The sequence below is a fragment of the Anomaloglossus baeobatrachus genome, chromosome 2 (assembly GCF_048569485.1).
Source record: "Anomaloglossus baeobatrachus isolate aAnoBae1 chromosome 2, aAnoBae1.hap1, whole genome shotgun sequence".
Taxonomy (NCBI): domain Eukaryota; kingdom Metazoa; phylum Chordata; class Amphibia; order Anura; family Aromobatidae; genus Anomaloglossus; species Anomaloglossus baeobatrachus.
This window is the reverse complement of record NC_134354.1, coordinates 750128222-750149413: the sequence shown is the minus strand read 5'-3', so window position 1 is coordinate 750149413 and position 21192 is coordinate 750128222. Positions and strand designations below refer to the sequence as shown.

Below are 21192 nucleotides of genomic sequence, written 5' to 3'. Positions count from 1 at the left end.
GTGGACGTTCGCCGCCCACAGCGAGGTCGCACGAGAGGTAAGTATGTGTGACGGGGGTTACTGACTTTGTGTGACACGGGCAGCGATTTGCCCGTGACGCAAAAAGGACGGGGGCGGGTACGATCGATTGTGAAATTTCACAATCGGTCGTACCGTGTAAAGCAGCCTTTATACTATGAATGTCTTTTGTTCCTATAGCAACCAATCACAGCTCCTACTAATAACCTGTAGTTCCAAGCTCCATTTACTTTAATGGAGGCATATTTTTTGGAGATTAACTGTAAAGCGCGGGGTTAAATTTTCCTATAGGTACCTAATAGGTAAAGGGCAATACCACCTCCAACATTTATCATCTATTCTCAGCCCAGGGGACAATGTCTGATCACTTGGGGTTGGCTGCGGAGACCCCAGGCTATCAGGGGTAATGTGGTTGCGTGTCTCCCGTTTGCACAGGCCTCCCACACACGCCATGCTGTTTTATATCCGTTGTTTCCGGTCCCGGTGGGCGTCAGATATTTACAGTTTCTGTATATAGCAGAAGGCGCGGGGCTCGGCCGGGTCAGTTCTAGGACAGAGAATGATGGCAGCAGATTTATTGTACATATATTAGGGATGGTCCAGGTGTCAGCACAGTGTCAGCTGTTTTCTCAGTAAGAACATTGCTGAACATGGGCTGGAATCTGCCACATAAGTGTTCACCGCCCGTGTGAAAAGAGCCTTAAAGGGACACGTCACCATGAAAACGCCATCCGATCTACAGGCACCATGATATAGAGCAGGGGGAGCTGAGAAGATCGATATATAGTATTGTGAGAAAAGATTCAGCGTAACCTGTGATTTATCATGTCATCCTCTGCTCTTTGACTTCAGTCCAGTGGGCAATCCGATCAGTGACTGACAGCCATATGTGTGTGTAAACATAGAGACCTGTCAGTCACTGATAGGACCGCCCACTGGACCCAAATCAAGAAAGAGTAGAGAATTAATTTTCGAATCTTTTCTCACAATACTATACATCAATCTTCTCGGCTCCCGCTGTTCTATAACATGGTGCCCAGAGAAATTTATGGTGACAGGTTCCCTTTAAGTTGCTTTTACCCTAAAGGATTATCCTGAAGGAGCACATACTTGGGCTACTTTCACATTTGCATTGTTTTGCATCAGTCACAATCAGTTATGTGACTGATGCAACGGATGTGTTGCAGATAGTGGCACAACTGATGCTGCAAAAAAACTATTCGTTGTTTTTGGGGTTTTTTTTTTTTTTTTTTTAACTGTTTTACCGGCGGCCGGCTTTTGTGAACGATCAACTGATAGTTCACAAAAGGCAGCCGCTGGGCAATCAGCTGATCGTTCACAAAAGGTGGCCGCTGGGTGATCAGCTGATCGTTCACAAAAGGTGGCCGCTGGGTGATCAGCTGATCTTCACAAAAGGCGGCCGCTGGGTGATCAGCTGATCTTCACAAAAGGCGGCCGCTGGGTGATCAGCTGATCGTCCACAAAAGGCGGCCGCTGGGGGATCAGCTGATCGTTCACAAAAGGCGGCCGCTGGGTGATCAGCTGATCGTCCACAAAAGGCGGCCGCTGGGCGATCAGCTGATCGTTCACAAAAGGCGGCCGCTGGGCGATCAGCTGATCGTTCACAAAAGGCGGCCGCTGGGCGATCAGCTGATCGTTCACAAAAGGCGGCCGCTGGGCGATCAGCTGTTTGTTCACAAAAGGCGGCCGCTGGGCGATCAGCTGTTTGTTCACAAAAGGCGGCCGCTGGGCGATCAGCTGATCGTTCACAAAAGGCGGCCGCTGGGCGATCAGCTGATCGTTCACAAAAGGCGGCTGCTGGGCGATCAGCTGATCGTTAACAAAAGGCGGCTGCTGGGCGATCAGCTGATCGTTAACAAAAGGCGGCTGCTGGGCGATCAGCTGATCGTTCACAAAAGGCGGCCGCTGGGTGATCATTCACAATAGCCGGCCGATCAGCTGATTGTTCCGGCCGCTGAAACTGAATTTACAGTCGATCATGGTTCTTTACTGTGCACGTACTCACAGTAAAAAAATCGATCCGCCGCACACGAACGTTACATTCAGCGTTGCTCTCGCCTGACAGTAAACGACTGATCTGTCATGTGGCGGATGCAACGCAGGGCCATCAGTCACAATCCATCGCTAATAGAAGTCTATGGGGAAAAAACAGATTCCTGCAAAATATTTTTCCGGCTATCGTAATTCCTCAAGGCGACGGATTGTGACTGTTGCAAAACAACACAAGTGTGAAAGCAGCCTTAATAACCCTTGTTTCATGATAATCTTTCAGTGTAAATCATGTACCAATCACCCGATGGATGAGTAAAACGCTGGATCGTCAGCCGCAATGATCGACCAAAAAAACCGACCAGCACCAAAAAAATCATCCATGGCAGATCATCATCCTGTGTGATCAGGCCCGCTGAGAACAGTGTTGCTCAGTGCGCATCATCTAGTTTGGTCTGCCGGGGTAACCAGGTGTTTAAAGGGAACCTGACACCAATTTTTACTTATAAACCCTGTACATCACTTATAAGGCTGGATTCACATGTTTTATAGTCGTCCGTTATCACAAATCAGTTAGAGACCCGTTTGCAAAAAAGTTCTGCAAACACAACTTTTTTGCACGCTGTTAAATAAAGGATGTCAGCCGAATCCGCTTTCAACGTGTGGAGTCTACGGACAACAGACCTGTTAATGGATTGCTATTTATAGTCCATTTGTAAGGGATCCGTTAAGAGACCATCGGATCCGTTACAAATGGATGGCTAAATAGAAATCTGTTAACAAATTTGTTATCCATAGACTCCCATGTTAAAAAAACTGATCTGGAAGATATCAGTTTCCCAGCGGATCCGTTCTAATAGATGACTACAGGACGTGGACTTAGCCTAAAGGGTGCTTTACACGCTGCGACATCGCTAGCGATCTCATTAGCGATGTGACATGCCAGATCGCAGATAAGATTTGCCGAGATCGCACATAGGTCATTCTTTGTAGCGCCGGTCACATGTGCGATCTCGGCAAATCATACGTGCGATCTGGCTTTTTACATCGCTAACGAGATCGCTAGCGATGTTGCAGCATGTAAAGCAGCTTTAAGAGTAGCCACACAGTGCCCAAGGTCAGTGGATTCACTGGCTGTTCAATAGGGCACAGTGAGGCCTGTGCAGGTCTCCGATTCCACTGCATAGGCACGAGGCTTTGGGCGCTGTGGGGATGACGTAGAGACATCACTCAGTTGCATGCAATTAGAAGAGGCGATGTTTGAAGGGAGTGGGGCAGCTGATCACAATCTGAAGACACTTATCAGCCCGGACCGTGCAATTTGGATACAGCGTGGAACAAGTATAAAACCTTTTCTGGGGTATGCAGGGTCTCATTTGAGAGTATAAAGGGGTTGCAAAGACCCCGTTCACATAATCTTATAGGATAGATGATGAGCAGGGTTAATAAGCAAAAAAACTAGTGACCGGTTCCCTTTTAATGACCACCGATTAGTATAGGTTTACCGATCAGCGGTTGCATTGTGCTGCCAGTCAATCTGTGTAAATGGATCCTTAGGCCTCGGTTGCACTCGTGCATAGCTTCTGATGCGGGAGCATCGGAGGCGATATGCTAATGACCCTCTGCTGCGAGCGTCAGCCGAGGGTCATGCGACTGTGATCCGATCTTGCGATGGTATCTCAGCTGCGGAGAAGAGGGAGGGAGCACTTTCTCCCCATCTCCTCCCCGGCCTGTCTCTTCATATATCGCACTGCAGTCGGATGACTTCCGAGTGCAGTGCGATGTTTCACACGCCCCCATAGACTTGTATGGGAAAGCGTGAACCGAGACTTGCTGCCAAACGCTGCGTGCTGCGATTCATTTCTCATGCCGCTATGGTATGAGAAATCAATTGCAGATGGACACTGCCCCATAGTTTTGCACTAGAGTGAGAGCAATCCGATGTTTTATCGGATTGCACTCGTCGGTTCAAAACGCAAGTGGAACCGTAGCCTTAAAGGAATTGTCTGGTGAAAACTAGTCGTACTGTATTCTCTTCGGTGGGATTCCGACCACTGGGACCCGCACTGATTGACACTTTTACCCCTGTTAGAGTGGAGCGGCGGTGCCCGTGCTCAACCTGCGCTCCATACATCCATTAGGAGGCTGCCCAGCTTTTTCAAGGAACCTGAAAAGGAATGATTGGTGCAGTGAGGAGTCTGCTGATCGGTGCAGGACACCGCGGTCGGCACGTTATCACCAATGCTGGAGATGGCTGATCAGTTACAGGACAACCACAGAACAAATGTCTCTCCTGCCCCGATTGTTCCAATGTGTCAGCGCGGGATGATGTATCAGGAGCTCACAAAGCATTGCCTGGATACATTTATTGCAAACACTAAAACACAAGTGAACAAACAGAAGAGAACGTTTCCCGACAATGTCATAGACGTCCCATCTCCTCCTAGTGAGGTCTGACGATTAACCCCTTCGAGAATTGCACTAATTACACCATCAGGTGCACTGAAACCTGGGGGGGGTTACAAGTGGGCTGAAATAGTGGAGAAAAACATGGTTTTTGGGGGGATTTGTCTTTACAGCGTTCTTTGAGTGATAAAAAATAACCTGGTGCCAAGATCCCACCGCTCAATATGATTTGTCTTATATTATTTCTTATATCTTAGTAACTAAAAAAAAATTCTTTACTGTGTAAATAGATATACAATTTTTTTTATATCCCTATTTTCAGAGACCTATAACTTATATTTCTCCATCAATAGAGCTGTGCGAGGGCATTTCTTTTGGGGGGGGTGGGGGGGGCTGGAAATTTGAAATGGTACCATGTTGTGATCCCTTTTTTCTTTTTTATAGCATTTTTTTTGTGTTGACTGAATACTGCAAATCTGGATTTCAATAGTTTTCTTTCCTTTATGGCATTTACCGTGTGACTTAATTTTATTTTATGTAGTCCTAGAACGTACTTTTTATTGGACACGAAAATACCAAATATATTTAGTTTTTCAAATTTTGGGTTTTTTTATGGGTCAAAAGAAAATAAATTTTTTTATTTTTATTAACCCTAGAACGCATACCTGGGGCCTCGCAGGCCTGCTAGGTCATTTGTTTTCTATGGTAGATTGAATTGCTTGCGCGTTCTAGGGTTAAAATTTATTATCTTTCTCCCCTTTGTCCCCCCCCCGCCCCCCAACTGACTTAAAGGGAACCTGTCACCAGATTTGGCCCCTATAAGCTGTCATCACGACCAGTAAGCCCTTGTATACAGTATTCTAGAATACTGTATATATGAGCCCAGGGCGACCTATAAAACGTAAAAAAAAACCTGCGGGGCGATTCGGTCTGATGGGCATCACTGGTCTCAGGTCCTGCGCCTCCTCTATCCTGTGCAGTCGTCGTCCTCCTTCCTTGCCCCTTGTGGATGACACGTCCTATCTCATCCACACAGAGTCCTCCATTGCCCTCCTGCGCACGTGCACTTCTCTCTGTGCTGCTGAGGGCAGATCAAAGTATTGTAGTGCGCCTGCATGGGCGGTCTTTGACCTTTCCTCGCGCCTGCGCGTTACAGTGCTTTGATCTGTCCTCAGCAGGGCAGATCAAAGTGCGCATGCACAGGACCGCAATGGAGGCCTCTGTGTGGATGATGTAGGACGTATCATCCACACGGAGCTGGGAAGGAGGACGGGGAAGGAAGGAAGAGACGAGGCACCGAACCAAGACCAGCAACGCCAATCAGACCGGTGTTTTTTCTGTTACACCTAGCGACCTGGGCTATTATAAACAATGTTCTGGTATGCTTTGTACAGTGTGTCCACCGCCATTAACTTGAGAATGGCAGCAGCTTTAGGCAATGAAGTGGTATCTAGGTATAGTAAAGTAGTAGCCATGCGCTACGCAATGAAACTACCTATAGCGCCACCTGGTGGAAAACAACGGAGTTCGCATTTTTATCTCGAAAACGGAACAAGATAGAGAAAAAAAGTGAATTACAAAGTTGTAGGGCATCATCAATTCAATACGAATCGACACCTTGCATACAGAAATGCTATGATTAGAATGTGTAAAACTCACAAGGCTGCGGACATGAAGCGATACCTCATGGAGACCTATCGACAAGTCATTGGGTATGGTGGCTGCGTGGAGTGGCCTCCACACTCACCTGACCTGACCCCATTGGACTTCTTTCTGTGAGGTCACATCAAACAGCAGGTATATGCGACCCCTCCCCCAACATTGCTGAACCTACGACGACATATCACAGATGCTTGTGCAAACGTGTCACTCACCTACCATATTGCACAACGTGCAGCAAGATACAGTATGCTGTCCAGAGTCCAGATGTGCATTGCAGCTGACGGGGGACACTCTGAGCATCAAAGTTAAATGAGCGCCGTATGCGTGACCAGCATTCAATGTTTTGGGGGGGGTCATGGGTTTCATATCATAGCATTTCTGTATGCAAGGTGTCGATTCGTATTGAATTGATGATGCCCTGCAACTTTGTAATTCACTTTTTTTCTCTATCTTGTTCCGTTTTTGAGATAAAAATGCTAACTCCGTTGTTTTCCACCAGGTGGCGCTATAGGTGGTTTCATTGCGTAGCGCATAGCTACTTTACTATACCTAGACACCACTTCTATGCCTATAGCTGCCGCCGTTCTCAAGTTAATGGCGGTGGACAGGATATGGGTAGAGCTCACTGGTGGTGGCCACAGCTTGTAGAGGACAAATCTGGTGACCGGTTCCCTTTTAAACCTTCAATTGTTTGAACCCTTGTATATTATACTGCAATACTTCAGTATTGTCCTATGTAGTAAAACTCACAATATCCAATGAAGCCCTGCCTGCCAAAATGATGGCAATGGGGGCCTTAAAACCACTAGAACTAAAGGGGCTTTCCAGGATTTTACTAAATTTGTTCGAGTAGGAAATGTTAGTATAAAAATGAAGTAAGTTTTTAATTACCTGCTAAATCCTTCACCAGACCTGCAGGGATGCTACGTTCATCAGTCACCTGACTGCTGCAGCCAATCACTGGCTTTAATGGTCTGGGGTCATACATATAACCTTGACCACTCTGACCAGTTAAGTTCACACTGACTTCATTGAACCAGTGGTGGCTGGAATCTGTGGCTGTGACTGGCTCCGTGTGCTCCCGCATAGCAGATGGGTGTGGGAGCTGCCTACTATTTATATGCCCTAGTCTAGTCCATAAATCGGACCACACTAGAGCCTGCTGCAACGTTTTTTTCATTTGGACAGTTCTGCAAACCTCCTCCTACCTGTCAGCGTGGCCAGCTCCTCTTCTCATTAGCCGGCTTAACGCATCGTGGTGTGTGTGCATCATGATACAACAGGGAAATTGCACCAGATCAGCTGATGAATAGAGGATCCGGGAAAGCAGCCACAATATAGTGATGTGGCCCCTGGATGTGTGGCTGAGATCCATGTTAATGAAGGGGGGGATGTCATCACTGAAGAAATGGCGTGGGATTCACTGGGTAATTAATGGTTATTTCTTTTTTACATCCCCTATGCTTGGTCAAGGTTTGTAAAATCCCAGAAAACTACAGTTAGGGCTACAAATGGTTTTAGGAGCTGCTCTGTTCTTTCATTCTAGAGTTTCCTAAGGGATAACTACGGTAGTACTAATGGGCGAATAGTAACTATTCAGTTTCAGATTACTGTATTTATAACAAATCCCAAAATACTATACCGGTATTTGTCACGAATAACGAACCGAATACAATGGGGAACCGGAGCATTTTTCTTAACGAATACTGGAATAGTACTCGGTATTTGTTGAGCATTACCCGATCACTAATAGTTACTATTCGCTCATCACTTATTACTAGTCATAACTTACTCTGGTGGAAATGCTCTATCTACAGATTCCAGAAGATCCTAAGTGGATCTAGTGATGAGGTCACGATCACCAGTCACATGATCTGCAGCCAATCAGTGCCTCAGCAGTCAGGTCACCGGTGGTCGTGATGTCATCATTTCAGATGGAACGCTGCATGTAGTGTTTTTCTGCACTTGGTGGAGCGTCAAAAAAAACGCAACCGGCAGGATTTCGTCGGCGTCCGTTGTTTTTACAATGGATGCCTATGGTGGCGGATTCCGTTAGAATCCATCATTTGATGGATTCTGTTAACGCAACTGTCTTTACACAACTGCGCATGCCCAGATGTATAAAGTGAAGTAAAAAAACCTATAACGGATTGCGTCATTTTGTACGATCCGTTGCATCCGTCACACAACGCAATGCAACGGATGCAGTTCAACGCAAATGTGAAACTAGCCTAATATGTATGGCCAGTTTCATGAGACAGCAGCATCTTAGTAGAAACATCTTTGCGATTCCCAAAAGCATCCTTGAGTGCTGTAAGGTACTTGCTCAGTCCCCCAGAAAGGACATGCAGCCATGGTTTCCAACTGATTGGTCTCTCATCTAAATGTTCTGTCAACACATTTCTTCTTTCAAGAAGTGAGCAGGTTCTTATAGCACCTCCGATCCCCAGCGTCTCACCAGACCGGGGCATATAATGGTGCCTGCATCTAAAGCGGCACTGACTTTTGCACATTATTGATCAGTCGCAGGCGTCCCATCAGCTCTCCTCACAGGTTTGTGTTAGAATTTCACATGACATAACAGTTGTTTTCTAGACTTCTGCCGTTCCTCTGTTATTACTTTTGGGAATGTATAACCACGTTGACAGTTACTTTCTCATTTGTGTGTCTCTACATGGTCCTCACCGATGTCAAAGTGCATAATGATTGTGTGTATGGCAAGACCTTAACCTCTTCTAAGAAATCATAAAACCCAGCAAGAGGTAGATTTAGAGGAAGAACGACAAGCTTTGCTGGAAGATCAAAAAGTCATCAGACAGAGGGCGCATAAGTTATCAGTGGAGACAAATCGACGAAGAAAGTAAGTAATTGTTTTCTTATGTTATAAAGTTCAAGAACTATCCCTATCCCAAAGATCTGACCCTCTTCCTACCTAGAGTCAAAGAGCCCCCCCCCATTTCATGTCTAGAGAGAAAGATCCTCCCTATTTCATGACTATCATTAAATACTTGCCCCCTTTTACTGTCTAGTAACAAGGATCCATTCCCTCTTCCTATGTAGTGACAAAAACCCTCCCCCTCTTTCTGTCTAGCGACAAAGATCCACCCCCTCTTCCGGTCTAGCGAAAAAGATCCGTCCCCTCATTCAGTCTAAAGGCAAAGACACTACTCCCCTTTCTTTCTAGAGACAAAGACCTGCCCCCTTTTCCTGTCTAGCAACAAAGACACGACCCTCTTCTTGTATAGAAACAAAGATCAACCCCCTCCTCCCTTTTAGTGACAGATCCGCCTCTACTTCCTGCCTGGCGACAAAGATCCACCCCCTCTTCATGTCTAGCAACAAATATCCGCCTCCTCTTCCTGTCTAGCGACAAAGATCCGCCTCCTCTTCCTGTCTAGCGACAAAGATCCGCCTCCTCTTCCTGTCTAGCGACAAAGATCCGCCTCCTCTTCCTGTCTGGCGACAAAGATCCGCCTCCTCTTCCTGTCTGGCGACAAAGATCCGCCCCCTCTTCCTGTCTGGCGACAAAGATCCGCCCCCTCTTCCTGTCTAGCGACAAATATCTGCCCCCTCTTCCTGTCTAGCGACAAATATCTGCCCCCTCTTCCTGTCTAGCGACAAAGATCTGCCCCCTCTTCCTGTCTAGCGACAAAGATCTGCCCCCTCTTCCTGTCTAGCGACAAAGATCTGCCCCCTCTTCCTGTCTAGCGACAAAGATCTGCCCCCTCTTCCTGTCTAGCGACAAAGATCTGCCTCCTCTTCCTGTCTAGCGACAAAGATCTGCCTCCTCTTCCTGTCTAGCGACAAAGATCTGCCCCCTCTTCCTGTCTAGCGACAAAGATCTGCCCCCTCTTCCTGTCTAGCGACAAAGATCTGCCCCCTCTTCCTGTCTAGCGACAAAGATCTGCCCCCTCTTCCTGTCTGGCGACAAAGATCTGCCCCCTCTTCCTGTCTAGCGACAAAGATCTGCCTCCTCTTTCTGTCTAGATACAAAGATCTGCCCCCTCTTTCTGTCTAGATACAAAGATCTGCCCCCTCTTTCTGTCTAGATACAAAGATCTGCCCCCTCTTTCTGTCTAGATACAAAGATCCGCCCCCTCTTTCTGTCTAGATACAAAGATCCGCCTCCTCTTTCTGTCTAGCGACAAAGATCTGCCCCCTCTTCCTGTCTGGCGACAAAGATCTGCCCCCTCTTCCTGTCTAGCGACAAAGATCTGCCCCCTCTTCCTGTCTGGCAACAAAGATCCGCCCCCTCTTCCTGTTCAGCGACAAAGATCTGCCCCCTCTTCCTGTCTAGCGACAAAGATCCGCCCCCTCTTCCTGTCTGGCGACCAAGATCTGCCCCCTCTTCCTGTCAGTGCCGTGGTCTGCATGGCTGGGGACAGGTGAGTGAGTGTGTGTATATGTGTGTGTGTCTACATGCGTGTGTACATGTGGAGTGCGGGAGGGGGCGGAGCGCGAGGGGGCGGGGCTGTGGAGCTGAGGACGTCAGTGCCGCGGGGACTGCAGGGCTGGGGACAAGTGAGTGTGTGTGAGTGTACACATGCGGAGTGCGGGAGGGGGCGGAGCCGAGTGGGGAAGTGTCGGCCTCCTTGCACACTGTATCCAAGGTAAATATCGGGTAACTAAAAGCAAAGCACTTTTTGCTTGGTTACCCGATATTTATCTTGGTTACCAGCATACACCGCTTAGCGCGGGCTCCCTGCACCCGTAACCACTGTAAATATCGGGTAACTAACCAAAGCGCATTGCTTGGTTACCCGATGTTTATCCTGGTTACGGGGGCGGGGAGCCAGAGAGCGCATGCACAGCGAAATCCTACGGATCGCGCTGCTCAAAAAACGTTACAGGCTGCGTTGCTCCCGCCCGGCGGTCAGTTAAAAAACGACTGACCGCGACGCAGCGGATGCAACGCAGCATCATCAGTTGCAATCCGTCACTAAGGCTAGTTTCACACTTGCGCTATTTTGACGCAAACGGAATCCGTCACTAATGTAGTACAGTTCATTTATTTACAGTGGAAGCGCGTTACTATGGCGCGTGTGTGTGTCATGCAGTACCCGCTTGTGTCCACACGATGTCGCGCTTCCACTGTAAATAAATGAACTGTACTACATTAGTGACGGATTCCGTTTGCGTCAAAATAGCGCTAGTGTGATTGGGCCCTAATAGAAGTCTATGGGGAAAACAGGATTCCTGCAAAATATTTTACAGGATACCGTAATTCCTCAAGGCGACGGATTGTGACTGATGCAAAACAACGGAAGTGTGAACTTAGCCTTAGTTGTCACATTTTAAAGCTGTTAAGGTGATATAATGTTTCGATAAATTGATTTACAGATTGTCCATTCATCAAATACAGTGATTTACTTAACCCTATAAAAAAAAAAGTATAGAGTCAAAAATGAAATGTTTCAAACTCAAATCTTTAGAATGATCTGTAGCCAGAAGAGAGAGAATGTGCTGATGTTGTAGGAGACCGTGAATTATTCTTTACTAAACTGGTGATTTTGACTCCAGGTCTGTATGTGACGGATGTGTACAGGCATCGTATACCCCATAGTGAATCGGACTTGGAATGATAACAGCAGGGGAATATGGCGTTGATCTTGTGGGAAGCAGTGACCTGATCACACATCCAGTTATGTCTGTATGTGCTAGATAAGTGTCATGAAGTGGACAGAATTAGGAGAACTTCTCATTCAAAGGCAGAAGCAAACTGGTCCCACCGAAATACCTTATAAGTAATGTGTATCGTCAGCTCAACTGTCTTTTATTTATTGCACTGATGGAGTGGTGCTTTAAAGCACACCAATCACCAGGATTTTACTATATAACCTAAAGCCAGTATTATGCTGATTCTATACATACCTTTAGTTGTCAGCTCAGATGTATAGCTTTTGAAACACAAGCAACTAAAGTTTGTAAAATCAGCAGCTTTTTGAGTGACAGCAGCTGCCGATCAGCTGATAGCTGGGGGGTATTCATAGTGATTCCCGCCCCCCTGCCTGTCATCCTCCCCTGTTATTTATGCAAATTCTATTATAGAATCGTTTTACTAAATGACTAAGAGGACCTCCTGTGTTGATGTCATACCCATGTGACCAGAAGGGGCGGATCTCTAGACAACATAGCTGATTCCAGGAAGCAACATTATTTTTCTGTTGGTTGAGGCCCCACCCCTTTTGGTCACATGGGTATGACATCAGCACGGGTTCTTCTAGTGAATCAATAAAACAATTCTATGATAGAATTAGCATAAATAAAAGAGGGAGGAACAGACGGGGGGGGGGGGGTGAGAATCACTATGAAAACCCACCCCAGCTGATCGGCAGCTGCTGTCATTCAAAAAGCTGCTGATTTTACAAACTTTACTTGCTTGTGTTTCAAAACCTGTACATTCGAGCTGACAACTAAAGGTATGTATACAATCAGCCTGATAGCGCCAGTATAGCACTGGCTTTAGGTTATTTAGGAGAATTCTGGTGATTGGTGCACTTTAAATCTAAGTTCCCTGACCCCCATCATATACTCACCCTCTGTCGCCGCCACTCCAGTCAATCTCCGACAATTTGTGACCTGCCGGCAGCTCCAGTGTTTCATGGAGTGCACCAATGGTCACAACTGAATACAAATCTATGAGAGCCTCGTTCTTGCTCCCATAGACTTTTGCATTGGGAGCTTGTGATGTAATTTCTGACTTCAGCCAGTTAGAAGTTACAGTCACAAGATGATGGTGTTGGATCGGCGCAGCACTGAAAAAGCATTAAAGCCTCTGAGGGGGAGCATAATAGAGGGGGCAGGGGATTTAAAGCGCCACTCCAGAGAAAAAATTAAAAAATGCTGGAGTAGAGTTTTAAAGGAATTTTCTGTTTCTTATTCCTGTTCCCTCTGAAGTAATATGATATTAGTGATTTTCATCAAAGTGGTAGTGAGCATGTGCAACCCCCACCAAGGAAGTGAATGCAGCATCGGCTGCACTTGCTTACAATCGATCAATTTACATGAGAAGCCGGGGATATATGTATGTTATTTATGGGACAACCCCTGTCTGGATTAAAGGGAACCTGTCAGGTCCAATATGCACCCAGAACCACGAGCAGTTCTGGGTGTATATTGCTAATCCCTGCCTAACTGTCCCTGTATATACTAGCATAGATAAAGAGATCTTAAGAGTTTTTCTAAACATCTTTTACCATATGCCAATGAGCGAGGAGAATCCAGTGTCTGGCGGAGATGGCAGCAGAGACGTGAGTGAGATCATTCTGTCACTCTGCACATTCATTCTTCAAAGCTGGCAAGGAGAAGGGGTTAATGCTGTGCTGTCGCCAAAAAAGATGAAAAATTGTTGACTAATCATTATTTTATGCCATAGGTCTATGCGTTTCGAGGTACAGGACCTCTTCTTCAGGGCCCAATAAATCAACATTACATCTTTTGGTCCTGAAGAGGAGGTCCTGTATCTCAAAACGCGTAGACCTATGGTGCTCATTCCAATAGGCCACAATTCACATAGTCCAATAAGGCGAGACGGAAGGCACTCACCAGATATCCGGTAAAAAAAAGCTGTTTATTCAACCATCAGGTCAGGGGGAAAGGCGTGGGGAGGTGGGGACACACAATCCGTCAGATGACGGACGTTTCGCGTATTTACAAACCGACGCTTCCACGACTCCATCATGGACTCGTGGAAGCGTCGGTTTGTAAAGCCGCGAATCGGCCGTCGTCCGACGGATTGTGTGTCCCCACCTCCCCACGCCTTTCCCCCTGACCTGATGGTCGAATAAACAGCTTTTTTTACCGCATATCTGGTGAGTGCCTTCCGTCTCGTCTTATTGTACTTTGTGAATTGTGGCCTATTGGAATGAGCACCGTGGCCAGTATGCAATGGAATTTTTTGCCTTATAATGCGTGTATAAGCCTGAAATCAGAGGATCGCTGAATGGTGCCACTGTTTCCTCCTCCCTTCTCTCTGTTCAGCCGCCATTATTTGTATGCTATTTCCCTCACAACCAAAAGGTGAGTGTATACCATTACACACTGCCCTTTATATATCTGGTAAGACCCTATTTGCGCTTTCTTTTCCCTAGTCTGTATTACTGCACATTCATTAGCATGTTAGCACACCCACAGGGGTGTACTAACATGCTAATAGAGCCGACTAGCCAAGGGAAGCAACGCCCAGGGGACTAGTCCCCTCGCTCATTAGCATATGATAAAAGATGTTTAGAAATACTTTTTCTAAAGATATCTTTATCTATGCTAGTGTATACAGGGACAGTTATATAGGGATGAGGAATATGCACCTAGAACTGCTCGTGGTTCCGGGTGCATATTGGACCTGACAGGTTCTCTTTGAAAGGGTTAATACATTAATGCCAGAGTGCTTTCCATCCAAATAACAGGACAGTCCATGAGGAATGCACATTAACCTTGTAACTTGGGAATTCTGGTTTCTTACAAAGCGGATGGTCCTCATCTGTCAGCCATGTTCCTGGCTACTCCATTACTCTATAACAATAACAGTTGATTTACTCTCCTGATTGCTGGCTCGTGTCACCCTCCAGTCTGTTTTCCTGCCACACATGGACCGTCTGTGACTTATGCCCTGGCAGGATCCTGTGTTTACCGCCGGCCCCCTGCTAATCCCCGGTGTGTACTCACTGCGACCGACCTCCCATGGCGAAGCATTAATCCGCACATCGCTCAATAGCCAGGCACAATGTACTGCCAGTGGATATCAAGGCCTGGACTGGACCCAGACGTCGTCTTTTCTATGGTGAAACCTGATGTAAATTATCTAATTAGATGTCCCGAAAAGACAAATAAGGCAAATTCCGGCTATATTTTGTCGGACATACAGAAAGGAGGATGATGCTTATAATTACACTTATATGTAAAGTGTTCATATCGGACTTTTCAGAATAAGCAATTGTGTGTGTACATGAGGATTTAGGGGTACTTTGCACACTACGACATCGCAAGCCGATGCATGCGATGTCGAGCGCTATAGTCCCCGCCCCCTTCGCTGATGCGATATCATGGTGATAGCTGGCGTACCGAACATTATCGCTACGGCAGCTTCACATGCACTCACCTGCTCTGCGACGTCGGTCTGGCCGGCGACCCGCCTCCTTATTAAGGGGGCGGGTCGTGCGACGTCACACGGCAGGCAGCCAATAGTAGCGGAGGGGCGGAGATGAGCGGGACGTAAACATCCCGCCCACCTCCTTCCTTTCGCATAGCTGGCGTGAGCCACAGGATGCAGGTAGGAGATATTCCTTGCTCCTGCGGCTTCACACACAGAGATGTGTGCTGCCACTGGAACGAGGAACAACATCGTAACATCGGTCCTTCCGAAATTATGGAAATGACCGACCCTACACCGATCATACGATTCCGACGATTTTGCGCTCGTTAATCGTATCAAAAATGCTTTACACACTACGATATCGACTGCGACGCCGGATGTGCATCACTTTCAATTTGACCCCACCGACATCACACCTGCGATGTCATAGTGTGCAAAGTGCCCCTAACACTGTTTCTGCCCATTATATGATTTGTATTTTACATTTTTCACCTATTTTCCTCTCTGCAAGCTCCATATCCATTATAACAACATGATTTGCAAGATCCGGCTACACATACAGTTGGGTGCCTATGTCGCGGGCGGGGAGGAGGGTGTCAACGCTGCGCTCTCCCACTGCTCGGGTCTGGCCGCCGCTGCTCTGCGGCTGCTGCTGCTGCTCGGTGGCTCGAGCGATGGGCCGGATCCCGGGGACTCGAGCGGCGCTCTTCGCCCGTGAGTGAAAGGGGGTTTGTTGTTTTGGTGGTGGGGAATTTGGTGATTGTCCGTGACGCCACCCACGGTTGTGGTGATTGTAGTGACACCACCGCTGCTCTGAACGGGGATCCCGGGTGCGGTGACTGGAGCAGCTAAGTTGTTAGTCCTCCCCTCCGTGGGTAGGGGGTTGATGGTCCCGGGGCCCGGTGATGGGGTAGGACAGGATGTCAGGCGGGTTATGGGGCCTGATGAGGTGCAGGGCCGCGGGGGCCGCGCTGTGCCGTACGGCACTGTGGTACTCACTCAGCCTGAGACGTTGACACAGTTCACGGTAAAACACACGGCTGGAAAGACGGTTCCCACGGACGGCTGCTGTTGCTTTTCCCCGGTAGTTGACGGTGACTGTCTCTTTCCCTGCACCTAGTGCTTCGGTTGGTAGCGATGGGTTCTCACCGGTAACCCGCTTCCCGGCTTGGATATGGGCCGGAGGAGCCCCTTCTTTGCCCGCAGGCGCTGGTCCTGAGAAACTGGTGCCTTGGCGGTGGCGGTGTCTCTCCCACACGGTTGGACTTTTGCCTTCAATCGGGACTTGGTTGTTTGGAGACCCGGAGGTCCCCTTCACTGACGGATTTGGCAAATTACGGCGACTCCAAGCCTTGCCGGGATCCGAAAGGCCCCTGCCAATGGTGCTGACCTCACTTTGTGTACCGCTCCGGTACCGCCGGGCCACCACCCGTCCACGGTCCTTTCGGCAACTCTGATCGGCCACTCCTGCAGACGGTCACCGCTGTCTGCTAACCTTGCTGTCTCCGTCCGGGGCACACACCCGGACGCTCTCAGTCAGTTTTTGCTTGCTCTCCTACCACTTTACTCCTCACACTTCTGCTTCTCAAACTAAACTGTCTACTTTTCCCGCCTCCAGGGCTGTGAACTCCTCGGTGGGTGGAGACCAACCGCCTGGCTCCACCCCCTGGTGTGGACATCAGCCCCTGGAGGAAGGCAACAAGGATTTCTGGTCTAGCTTTGGTGTACCTAACCGGGGTGTAGGGTGTGGTGGTGTAATTACCTGTGACCCCTGGCTTGCCCAGGGCGTCACACCTACCGCATAACACGGATGTCAGCCGCCTCCTGAGCCAGTGCCGCACATGCTCGCCTGACTTCTACTTATACTGCAGACAGGAGCACAAAGATCGTGGTCTCAGGGATCGCTACTAGGCCTGGGGGTGCAGGGAGCCCGCCGGCCGCTGCTTCAGCTGGATGTGCGTCCGAGGCTGCACATCCACCTAAAAGGCATCGCGGTGCAGAGACCCGTCTGGCCCTGTCCTGCAATAGATGCTGCCTGCCAAACAAATGCCGGCACTTTCATCTGCGTCTCAATGACAGAGGGCAGCGCATGATAGTGACATCATGCATTGCAAAAGCACTGACGCCGATGAAAGCTGCCTGCTACTGTGCGCTGGCTACACAGGAGGATACTGTGCAACATGGGAACCAGGGAGACAGAGTACAATGTTGTTTTTTTTGCATCAGACGGAATGGAGATAGATTTACCAGGATGGGGACATATATACCAGGAGAGGGACAGTAGATGCAAGGAAGGGGACAGTATATACCAGGAGGAGAACAGTATATACAAGGAGGGGCCCAGCAGGGGGACAATATACACCAGGAGAGGGACAGCAAATAACAAAGACCCCAGGAGGGGGACAGTATATACCAGGAAGGGCCAAGGATGGGGACATATATAAGAGGATGGGGGACATATATGCCAGGATGGAGGACATATATGCCAGGATGGAGGACATATATGCCAGGATGGGGGACATATATGCCAGGATGGGGGACATATATACCAGGATGGGGGACATATATACCAGGATGGGGGCAGTTTTTACCAGGATGGGGAGCATATACGCCAGGATATGGTCTAGAAAGGGGAACATATATACTGGGATGGGGGACATATACACTGTATTCCAGGATTGGGCATATATACAAGGATGCGGTCATATTTACCAGGAAGGAGCCCAGGGTGGGGGACATTAGAACAGGATAGGAGGGGACATTACTATATAATATGGGGGGAGGGCAACTCGTATGCTTTATAGGATTTAGAATGCTAAATGTATACATATTCATACATCTGACCAACATAAGGGGGGTTGGGGCAGGTCCAAATTTTGCACCAGGATCCAACGAACTCTAGTTACGCAGATGTTGAGGAAAAAGTTAATATTAAACATATTAAAAAAGCAACCTATAAAGGCCATGTACACAGGCCGCCTCTGGGGACCAGTGGATCATTTTGCTGGCAATGATGTTGTTGCTGTGAGTCTGCGGGCGGTCGGCACGGCTGGGGCACGCGCAGGTGAAGGGTTACTTCAGGAAGATAAAGTATCTTGTACAGCCTATTGTTACACTAATGCTTTTAGAAAGTATAAACCATTCATTAGCCGAGAGATGCTGAAACCTACACTGTAACATAACAATCGCCTTTATACAATTCCGGCTCGTCACTCATTTGCTATTAATGTAACGGTATTTCACCGATGCTCCGGTGAAGATAGTGCCGAAATGATTAATATACTGCCATCATCTACCATGCAGAGGGCTTACAATATAAATCAAGGGGGATTTACAGGGATTAATAAAAGACTGGATTACAGATTGCTTCCGTTGATTACATATACTGTATATTATATACCATTATGTACCATTAAATTGACCAAAAATTCTAAGTAGTACATTGACATTACATTTTCTTAAAGGGGACCAGACACCGCTCCTGATGTATATTTTGCTCTTGCCAATGAATGTCCTGCTTTTTTCCCCCGTAAGTGGTGTAACATATTACCAACCAGTCATCTCTGTTCCTTCCTGCAGTCGCCTATAGTTTGCACAGTGCCTGCGAAGCGCACACTGCAGCACAGCATGGTCTGCAGCCTCTCCTGCATCCAGCACATAATACAGTCATATGAAAAAGTTTGGGCACCCCTATTAATGTTAACCTTTTTTCTTTATAACAATTTGGGTTTTTGCAACAGCTATTTCAGTTTCATATATCTAATAACTGATGGACTGAGTAATATTTCTGTATTGAAATGAGGTTTATTGTACTAACAGAAAATGTGCAATCCGCATTTAAACAAAATTTGACCGGTGCAAAAGTATGGGCACCCTTATCGATTTCTTGATTTGAACACTCCTAACTACTTTTTACTGACTTACTAAACCACTAAATTGGTTTTGTAACCTCATTGAGCTTTGAACTTCATAGGCAGGTGTAGTATCCAATCATGAGAAAAGGTATTTAAGGTGGCCACTTGCAAGTTGTTCTCCTATTTGAATCTCCTATGAAGAGTGGCATCATGGGCTCCTCAAAACAACTCTTAAATGATCTGAAAACAAAGATTATTCAACATAGTTGTTCAGGGGAAGGTACAAAAAGTTGTCTCAGAGATGTAAACTGTCAGTTTCCACTGTGAGGAACATAGTAAGGAAATGGAAGAACACAGGTACAGTTCTTGTTAAGCCCAGAAGTGGCAGGCCAAGAAAAATATCAGAAAGGCAGAGAAGAAGAATGGTGAGAACAGTCAAGGACAATCCACAGACCACCTCCAAAGACTTGCAGCATCATCTTGCTGCAGATGGTGTCAATGTGCATCGGTCAACAATACAGCGCACATTGCACAAGGAGAAGCTGTATGGGAGAGTGATGCGAAAGAAGCACGCCACAAACAGTCGCCTGAAGTATGCAAAAGCACATTTGGACAAGCCAGTTACATTTTGGAAGAAGGTCCTGTGGACTGATGAAACAAAGATTGAGTTGTTTGGTCATACAAAAAGGTGTTATGCATGGAGGCAAAAAAACACGGCATTCCAAGAAAAGCACTTGCTACCCACAGTAAAATTTGGTGGAGGTTCCATCATGCTTTGGGGCTGTGTGGCCAATGCCGGCTCCGGGAATCTTGTAAAAGTCGAGGGTCGCATGGATTCAACTCAGTATCAGCAGATTCTTGACAATAATGTGCAAGAATCAGTGATGAAGTTGAAGTTACGCAGGGGATGGATATTTCAGCAAGACAATGATCCAAAACACAGCTCCAAATCTACTCAGGCATTCATGCAGAGGAACAATTACAATGTTCTGGAATGGCCATCCCAGTCCCCAGACCTGAATATCATTAAACATCTGTGGGATGATTTGAAGCGTGCTGTCCATGCTCGGCGACCATCAAACTGAACTGAACTGGAATTGTTTTGTAAACAGGAATGGTCAAATATACCTTCATCCAGGATCCAGGAACTCATTAAAAGCTACAGGAAGCGACTAGAGGCTGTTATTTTTGCAAAAGGAGGATCTACAAAATATTAATGTCACTTTTATGTTGAGGTGCCCATACTTTTGCACCGGTCAAATTTTGTTTAAATGTGGATTGCACATTTTCTTTTAGTACAATAAACCTCATTTCAATCCAGAAATATTACTCAGTCCATCAGTTATTGGATATATGAAACTGAAATAGCAAAAACCCAAATTGTTATAAAGAAAAAAGGTTAACATTAATAGGGGTGCCCAAACTTTTTCATATGGGCGGCACAGTGGCTCAGTGGTTAGCACTGAAGTCTTGCAGCGCTGGGGTCCTGGGTTCAAATCCCACCAAGGACACCATCTGCAATGAGTTTGTATGTTCTCCCCGTGTTTGCGTGGGTTTCCTCCGGGTTCTCCGGTTTCCTCCCACACTCCAAAGACATACAGATAGGGACTCTAGATTGTGAGCCCCAATGGGGACAGTGTTGCCAATGTATGTAAAGTGCTGTGGAATTAATAGCGCTATATAAATGAATAAAATTCTTATTATATGACTGTATGTACAGCTCTAATCAATAGGGAAGGTCTTTCCCCCTAATGTTAAAATACCAGGTTTTGTCATGTAAAAAAATCACACCAAGAAGAATCATTTCTGATTTTTTTTTTCTTCACTTGTAATGTCACCCATTATTTTTACACTTCAATTGAAAAATAAACTGATATATTTTCAGGTGGGAAAAGAAAAATTAAGCATGGCATATCTAGAATTGGCAATCTTTGCCACCTTTTCCTTGCGGTAACGCTTACAAGTTTGTCAGATTACGAGGACATCTCTTATGTGCAGCGCCCTCTTCACGACATCCACAGATTTTCAGTTGGATAGAGGTCTGGGCCATTCCTAAATTGTGCTCGTCTTCTGGAGAAGCCGTTATTTTATTGATTTGGAGATCTGCTTAAGGTCATTGTCCTGCTGAAAGGTGAAATTCATCTTCAGCTG

The 21192-nt window shown here is 46.9% G+C and overlaps 1 protein-coding gene across 1 annotated transcript in view; it reads left to right on the top strand.

The window, feature by feature from the left end:
• Positions 1–21192, top strand: part of CEP126 (centrosomal protein 126) — a 106623-nt gene that overhangs the window by 6142 nt on the left and 79289 nt on the right. Inside the window, exon 2 of the mRNA XM_075337470.1 lies at positions 8837–8956. Within this exon, the coding sequence (XP_075193585.1) occupies positions 8837–8956 (120 nt within the window). The remainder of the gene's footprint in view (positions 1–8836; positions 8957–21192) is intronic.